Here is a 9167-nt window from a genome sequence, read left to right on the forward strand (position 1 = left end):
TGGATTGCAGAAATGTATTTAACTCCTGAGCCGATTAAGGAATCTGCGTGCTTAGCCCGCTCTTGGTCTCTCTCAGACAATAACAGCTCTGTTCTCCTTCTGCTCCAGCTCTCTCTCTCTCGAAGCGATCGTTTCTTCCGGAGTCCAAACAAATACACATAACAGCACCCCCCCCCCCCCCCCCCCCCCCCCCCCCACCACCCCCCACCCCCCCCCCCCCCACAGTGGCCTGTCCCAGCGTAGACGTCCACAGAATTTGGTATCCAGTGTTGCTATCAGAGGCTGACTCACAAAAAAATTAAGGATAATGATTATAGTATTCTCCAACATGTGTGCGGTTGTAATAAAGTGGGTAGGGGAAATACCCATCTGTGCATTCACTTGGCAGACGCTTACCGCCATGTGTTGCTCTTAGAGAATGAAAAATGATCATCTAACATATTGTCTGGCTCCTAACGCTTCCGTTTAGCACAACAAAGCCTCTTAGGAAGTGAATTCCTGTTGTTGGTTAGTCAAATTCTTCATGGCCAAGCAGAGTTCAAACTGACCCTTCAGAGGCCTCTGGCCAAGCTGGGCTTAATTTGAACACAGGACCCACTAGAATTCTGCACAGAATCTGAGACCTAGTAAAGAACGTGTATGAGCATGTACAGAGTGAATCCTCCCCTCTAGTGAGTAATCACAACCAGCTGTAACATGGTTGGGATGCAGGGAGGGGTCAGTGCTTCCTGGTAAAAAGGTGTGTCTTCCAGAAAATTGTTAGCAGGGGTCCACTCACCCCCCTCCCCAGTGCTTCTTTCTGAGATGGGAACCCCCCTGATCAGTCTCTTCCCCTCCTACCAGTGGAATATCCAGGAACGCACTGTACCTGCCCATGTTACTAAGCCAAATTTGAAGAAGAAATTGGATTTATACCCCACCCATCACTACCCGAAGGAGTCTCAGAGCGGCTTACAAACTCCTTCTCCTTCCCATAACAGATACCTTGTGAGGTAGGCAGGGCTGAGAGAGCTCTTTTGAGAACTGCCCTTGAGAGAACAGCTCTGAAAGAACTATGGCTTGCCCAAGGTCATCCAGCAGTTGCAAGTGGAGGAGAGGGGAATCAAACCTGGTTCTCCCAGATTAGAGTACCACGCACTTGACCTCTACACAAATCTGGCTCTCCCCCAAGTCAGACAGCTACAATTTGGCCCACTCTGCACCGGGTTCCCCATTCCCACGACAGGAGTGAAGTCTTTTTGAAACCATTTTGGTATATACTTTGAGCACCATCTGTGTCTCTGCAAGTGTGTTTGGGAACTATCAATGATAAACTTCTACATAACTGATCAGTGGTCCTATGGCTAGGGAATTGTCAGCAGCGCATCTCTGAAGCTAAGCGGCACTGGAAACTCGATGTACATCCCTGGAAGTGCTTGCTTGGTGGAAGAAAGCTTGGCTCCCTTGTAAGCCGCCCTGAGCCCACTTGCGGGGAGGGTGGGGTATAAATATAATAAATAAATAAATAAATGAAGTGTGAGGTTAATGCAATAAATGAAAAATAGACCTGCTTTAACACAAACCCCCAAATCCTACAATTGATTTATTGTATCAGTGAAATCCAGAAACATCACTCACTTGGAGCACAAAAGCAGGAATCCTGATCGGAGATGGTAAAAACAGTAATTGCAGTTAATCGTCATAACCCGTAGTCCACCATAGCCTAAAGTTTATGGCCTGAATAGAGCAATCACAAAAATCAGGGGGGAAAGCAATTATAATACCGTCAGTTTGAACATCTTCATATAAAGATGACAAGTGTTTATCTGTTGTTTTTAGAACTTAATAGCTTTTCTTATTTTTCTATTGTAGCAGAACTAGCTATAGCTTTTAACAGTTTTGCTATCTACCCAGATGGTGTGTAGCTAGGTACCATATCCCATTTTTTTGCCATCAAGTCAAGCTTCTGGCGACCCCTAGTGGGCCTTGAAGGCAATGGACGTTCCGAGGTGCCTGCCTCTGTGTCAGGACCTTGGTATTCCTTCCAAATACAAGCCACGGTTGGCCCTGCTTAGCTTCTGAGATGTGACAAGATTGGGCTTGCCTGGGCTATCCAGGCCAGGGCGGGTACAATGTCTCATTTTTGTATGGTCTAGATTCTGTCTTTTTTTTTAAAACCTATCTGCCAGCCTTTCTGGAGAATAAAAATTTAATCCCATTACAGGGGAGAAATCTGGAATTCCATCCCTACTCTGTAATTGCCCCACAACCATTACCTTGAAGAAAATGTGGTGTTGTGGTTAGAGTGTCACTGTAGATCTGAGAGACCCACTCTACCATGACAGCTTGTTGCATGACTTAGACCAGTCACACATTCTTAGCCCAACCTACCTCACAGGGTTGTTCTGAGGATAAAATGGAGAAAGGGAAAATGTAAGCCATTTTGGATTCCTATTATTAGGGAGAAAGGCAGGGTAGAAATTCAGTAAATGCATCTCAGATCCTTTCGCTATTTTTCTGTGGCATCTGTTCTGAGACATTTAGAATTACATGAATGCAGTTTCATTTCTCAAACCGTATTATTACTGGCTCACAAACTGTATTATTAATACTTGGCATATACTTTTGAGTACCCAAAGTAGGTCTGTGTTATTCTGGTGCCATGTTGCAGATATGAAGTTGAGACTGAGAAAAAAAAATAGCTTGCTAGAGCCACCTAGTGAGTTCACAGCAGAGGTGAGATTCAAACCAAGGACCTTCTGATTCATAGTTCCATCTCTTACACACTGTTCCAGAAAAAGAATGCTATTACTTAATATATTTTGGACAGTATGCTTTTGCTGATGCAAACTAAATAATCACTATTCTTAGGCCCCGGTCACATGGGCCAGATAACGCGGGGGGGGGCTACTCGCCCCGGAGCAAAATAAAGTGCGGTAGCCCGATGACATGGTCCCTCGAGTCTCTGTGCTTAGGCTGTTAGCTGGCGATCACACGGCGATGCTGCAGCATGGCAAAGAAGCGGCGTGGCGTGACCACACAAGCATGTCGCGTTTGTGCACATGCGCTGTTCCGCAGAGCAGCACTGCTTTCAATTGCGTGTTTGTGCGCATGCGCTTACGAAAAACATCCAGTTTGCGACGGGACATGGATGGGCGCCGGATGCCATGAGATACTAGCACTCCTGCAATCAGATGCCTGCCTGTGCCGCGCATTTTCCGGATACTAGTGCACTTTTCTTGGTACTTTTTAACTCCACATCTTCGGTGGGATGCCTGCCTGTGCCGCGCATTTTCCGGATACTAGTGCACTTTTCTTGGTACTTTTTAACTCCACATCTTCGGTGGGATGCCACGGGTTGGCCATGGGTGTGCTACGCTTCCCAGATGTTGCGGTGTGATCACGCCCTGAAAATCCACTTGACATTCGTGCCTTTCGCGTGGCAAAATCTCCGTGTGACCGGGGCCTTAATCAAGTAATTTTATGTATATTTGGTGAGCTAGAAAGTAACTGCCATACTTGGTTGGTGCGCAAAGTACAGAGGGTTTGCTTAGAAAAACCTTCTGGATTGCCTCTATCCCATATTCAAATAGACATGAAATTTTTCATATTACTTCTTGCTTTCTTCCTCTGATGGGGAGGTTAGGGTTCCCAATTCAGGTCTGGGAAATTCCTGAAGATTTGAGGGGAGTGCAAGAGGAAGGAGCTCAGCAAGGATTCAATGTCACTCTAGGACATCCATCCTGTCTTCCCTTTGAGGCTGCCATTTTCCTTGGGAGGGTTGATCTCTGTAGTCTGGAGATCAGTTGTAATTCTGGGACAACTCCAGGTCCCATCTGGAGATTGGTACCCATACGGGAGGGGGAAGGAGCTCTCAAGCCCAAAATCTACTCCCAGTCTCACCCAATGTGTCCTCTAAATTGTGGAGTCTTGTGAGCAAAAATTCTACTTTGGGAGCTACTGGCATTAAAGTTGTCAGCGAGTGATTTGGCTACTGCATAAATTAGTTTGCTCTGGAGACATCCTTCCTGAGCTAAGACAAAAATGTGTGAGCTGGAGGCTAAAAAACTGTGAGCTAGCTCACACGAACTCAACTTAGAGGGAACACTGGTCTCTCACCCTGTGTAGAATTTGGGGGGACAAAGTAGATTAATGTTGGAGAATTTTGTGGAGGGGGGAAAGATCAAATGTTGACTTTAAATCCTCAGTTTGTATTCCAAGACTTGAATTTCAAGGGGAAAATAAGTCTTTTAAACATTCAGATGTAAAGAATCATTGCTTTTAAATTCAATGTGTTTCTCTGGATACTCTAAGTATGCCAATATTCTTAGTGAAGAAATAAATTTGAGGGAAATTTCACTTAAGGAATTTGTAAAACATGCGAGCTTTTGAATTATGGTGGGCAGATTTCATGTCACTTATGCATCTGGTGCCTTTATCCCATGTCATTCTTATCTTTAACAGTAATAGGGTAATCCATTAGATAATAATTATAATTCAGACCCATGAACTTATCACACTATAAGGTGGGTGCTTCATATCAGGGGACTGGCAGGTGTTCCTTTGCATAGATCACAGTGTTTGTGCTGAACCCATTATTTCCCCAGTTGCTATTGGGGCTACCAGAGAGAGGCATGTTAAGGCCAAACTTGGCCTTGTTGGCACAAACAGCACTTTGATCTGTAGTAGTCAGCAGGCCATAATCTTTAGCTCCATGACATGAAATATTTCACTTGCTGATTTCTGCCTATCAAATGAAGAGTAGATGGGTAGGCAGGTTTCCCACCCCCTCACACGCTGGCAGCCCTAGGTACAGGTGTTAGTAGCTTTGGGTCTTTAGTATACACCTGTGAGCCCTCCCCCATTAAAAATACACACTCTAAAGTGTGGAAATGCCTGAGAAACTCTAAAACCCATCTCTTCCCAAGAAGCCTTTGACCTGACCTCTTAGTCACTGCCTCAGCCGGATAGATGCCTCAGGATATCTAAGTGTGTTAGGGCCTTTGGCGTCTTTGCTTAGATTGTAAACTAAATGAAGCAATGCTGATTAGACCATTGGATAGAGTGGGAGACCTAGGCACAGATCCCTATTCAACCTTGAAACTCACTGGGTGACCTTTGGCTTGGAGGTAACTGTTAGGCCATCTCACTGGTTTGCCATGAAGAAAATAGGGAAAACATTCTCTAAATTACATTGTTGGGTGCCTTAGAGGTACAGCGAGACACCAGTGTGATATGTGACATGTTGTCTCTTTATTTTCCCCTCAGGAACAAGAACAGGAACTCCTGCTAGGTACAGTATCCAGTGTACTGGGGAGCCACCTGTGGGGGGTCTTGTATTCACAGCAGCAGGATCAAGGTACCCAAATGAAAATAAAAGGAGACTTCTAGGTGAGGAAACAAGTAGAAGAAAGGGGATGTTATGTCACCTGAGAGAGAAAATGACTGAATAGCTGTGAGAGCTGGCAGCCCTGGGTCTCCAAGTTGAGGCAAAGCTTGGCAAGTGGGAGAGTCCAGCAGTGAAAATGGAGAAGCAGGCACCAGAACGCCTAGCTCCAGGAGAAGGATTGGAGGGAACAAGAAGAGACAATTTTGCTATTCATTCTGGGGCTATCAGGGAACTACCTCGCTGGGTGGCGGCACGACAGGAGGGCATCCCTCACCATCTAGAATCTCAGTGGCAGGATTTCCTGAAGACCATTCAGTCCCCTTCTGTGGGATGGGGAAACCCACAGCTGCCAGAACTGGCCTCCTGGGATGACCTGGTGCATTTTGAGAGAGTGTTTGGTGCCTGCCATTGGCCTAGAGGAGAGGGGGTGGCCCAGCTCATGCCGGCCTTCAGTGTGGAAACCCAGCAAGCCTTCAGCAACCTGACTCCTAGAGACAAAGCAGACTACGGGAAAGTAAAAGCTGCCTTCCTGCAAGGAAACGCCACCAGCACAGAGATCCATCGCCAGCGCTTCAGGAAGTTCTGCTACCAGGAGGCCGAGGGGCCTCGTGAGGTTTGCAACCGACTGAGGGAACTCTGCCACTGCTGGCTTGAGCCGGAGAGTCGAACAAAGGAGCAGGTCGTAGAGCTGCTGATCTTAGAGCAGTTCTTGAACATCCTGCCTCAGGAAATCCAGAGCCAGGTCAGGGAACGCAGCCCTGAGACCTGCGCCCAAGCAGTGGCCCTGGCTGAAGGTTTCATTCTGAGGCGGCAGGAAGGCGAACAGCCAGAGGAGCAGGTGAGAGTGCGTAGAGAAAACGGCTGCTTGGGGTGGTGAATTCCATGGCCTTATCGCCCACTGAGGCTCCTCCCCAACCTCTGTCCTCCCCAGCCTCCACCTCCAAACTACTAGGAATTTCCCAAGCCAAAGTTGGCAACCCTATGAAACTGTCTGCCTCTGTTGGGGTACCTGTTGTACATCTGAGAAAGGGAAAGAAGGACCCCAGGGTAAGCAAGTGGTTCATAGCGCAGCCGCAGTAAGCCTGCATATTAACTTTGTCCCCTTTCTCTTTAGGGTAGAGGAGTTGGGAAAGTATTCCTGTGAATTAAAAGTGTCCCTTTGTCACACCTCTCTACGTTTTCTGTAAATTTCTTGTAGCCTGAGCTCTGTAGGGCATGACGGGGTGATTCAAGAGGAAGCTGCAATAGAGGACCAGAAGAAGTGCGACTATTTCTTTTTGACTGGCCATGTGAGCCCATGGAGCTTCTTGAAGGGTCACCAGGCCCCCCAGCCACTGGTGGTGACCCTTAGGGTTGGCAGATCCGGGCTGGGAAATGCCTGGAGATCTGAGAATGGATCCTAGAGAGGACAGGGATCTCAGAGGGGTACGATGCCACAAAGCCCATCCTCCAAAGCTTCCATTTTCTCCAGTAGAACTGATTTCTGTAATCTGGAGATGAGATGTAATCATGGGGGATCCCCAGGTCCCACCTGGAGGCTGGCATCCCTGAGATTCTGATTGGCTACTGCTGCAGCTATAAAGAGAAAAAGGATTTGCTCTGTTCCCCCTCACTCACTTGAAAACTGCTCTGGGCTTCCATGCATCCGCTTCCTGTAGCAGAAATCAGTTAAATCACTTGTGACTGAGTTGCTAGCAAAGGCCCACCAAAAACACACCTAGCACTTTCTTGAGAGCCAGTTTGGTGTAGTGGTTAAGAGTGTGGACTCTAATCCGGGAGAACTGGGTTTGATTCTCCAGGCCTCCACATGCAGCTGCTGGTGTGACCTTGGGTCAGTCACAAGTTCTCTCAGAGCTGTTCTCTCAAGGGCAGTCCTCAAAAGAGGTCTCTCAGCCCCAACAACCTCACAGGGTGTCTGTTGTGGGGAGGGGAAAGGAGATTGTAAGCCGCTCTGAGACTCCTTCGAGTAGTGAAGGGAGGGGTATAAATCCAGTCTCCTCCTCCTCCTCCCAAATATACATTTCCTTATTACCCAGGAAAATTCTTTTTATACTTCTTGATTGGCTTGCAGTTTGGACACCAAGGCATGCCGTTCCAAAAACACAAAAACAAAACACTATGATCTGCAAATCTGATATATAGTTGCAAAGTTTGGAGTTCCAGTTTCTGCATAAAATGGCTAATATTGTATCAGATGACTGGCTAAGTTTCGGTTGCTAAATCCACACAGTAAGGGGAAACCCCCCAAACACATCACTGGCAATTCGGGCCTACAGTGGGTAGCGTGAGCTGACTGAACATCATTTGCACACCTACTCGTCTTGCTTGTATTCCTGAAATTTATAAAGGAGGCACCTTCTGCCAAGAATGTGACATTTTCAGTTAGCCAGGGGAGGGGAAGCACAGCTTCTTCTTTCCCATGCTTGTTCAGAATGCTCAAAACTGATCCCATGTGTTTCACCCCACCCCCCATGAAATGCATATGTTTTCTTTACCTCTGGAGCACTTCCAAGGGGAGGTACACTAGATTTTCTAAAACTTGGTGGTCCCTCTCACCGTGCTTAGAACATCCATAGACACTCTCAGTCAGACCAGTGGTCTAGCTAACGATGTTGTCAGTCCAAGCTAGCTCTCTCTCATCTCACACATCAGTTGTTGCTAATTTTCCTACCTGTGTGAGCTGTCATACCCACAAAGGACATCATAATCCATTGCTGTGCATAGATCTCATTATGAACAGGACTGTTGATATGATTTCAGAGGCCCGAGTCATTCCAAGGCGTAGCTGTGGAATTTTCTGAAGCACAGAGAGCTCCGTTGGATGCCAGGCAGAGGCCACTTGGCAGAGAGGCCAGGAAGCAAGATAACTGCAGCACCAGTTCTTTGGGTAAGCAGTAGATTTGGCCTGAACGACCACTTTCTGTGCTCCTCATCATTTCTAGGGAAGAAGCTACATAATTTTCTCACCTACCCCCTCCTGCTGCAGCTCCAGGATCAGCATTTGGGGGAGGGGGCACTTGGGGCTGCAGCGGGAGGGGGGGGAGACGAGAAAGACATGCTGCACAGGCAGAAACTCTTCCATCCACAGACATGATCTACGCAAATATTTCTCAAGCTACCCTAGCCTACGTCACCAGTTTACAGACAGAATAGGAACCTACAAAATGGTCAGGTGGAGCAGACCTGTAGTCCTCATCACCTGGTCTTGGGATTCTAACAGTGGCTAACCACATGTCTGTGGAAGCTTGCAAGCAGAGAGCACGGTGGCTTTGGGCAGGTCAGACTTCACGGCTGGCTTTCAGTACTAAAGGATATGGGGAGTAATCCAGAGGTGTAGGAGCCTCTGAAAACTCCTTTGTCATGGATGGATCATTACAGTAAGGTTTGGACTGACAATTCCCTTTTGTCCAACACAGCAGTGGAGGCACTGTTAGGAAAGTCAGTCCCTATAGAGTAAACTAATTGGGATGATGGCCGTTGGGAAATACTGAGCTGACTATGCCAATTATTCTGCTGTAGCTCTTACGGATTCATGGAACAGCAAACTTACATGGACGATAACTCCTAGACGCCTTCCCCTTCTTCAGCCAGAGCTCAGGTCTCTCTCGGGTATATGATGGGGCTCCAAGGAACAAAGCAGCCAGGATGACAGCCAGACTACAAATGGAGGAAAACTTCTAGTGAACACAATCAAACATGGTTTAGAGCTCAACCGAAAATATATCCTGTAGCAGGGATGGGGTGAACTGATCTTTTTTTCTCATCCGTCAGAGCTTTTCCATGTGGTAAAAGGAATGCC

General features: G+C 47.1%; 1 protein-coding gene across 1 annotated transcript in view; it reads left to right on the top strand.

The window, feature by feature from the left end:
* The first annotated feature begins 5504 nt into the window (after window positions 1-5504).
* Window positions 5505-9167, top strand: part of LOC107108280 (zinc finger protein 397-like) — an 8494-nt gene continuing 4831 nt past the window's right edge. The window contains exons 1-2 of the mRNA XM_015408697.1: window positions 5505-6206; window positions 8129-8255. Of these exons, the coding sequence (XP_015264183.1) occupies window positions 5505-6206; window positions 8129-8255 (829 nt within the window). The remainder of the gene's footprint in view (window positions 6207-8128; window positions 8256-9167) is intronic.

Source organism: Gekko japonicus, unplaced genomic scaffold (assembly GCF_001447785.1).
Source record: "Gekko japonicus isolate JY-2015 unplaced genomic scaffold, Gekko_japonicus_V1.1 scaffold2118, whole genome shotgun sequence".
NCBI lineage: Eukaryota > Metazoa > Chordata > Lepidosauria > Squamata > Gekkonidae > Gekko > Gekko japonicus.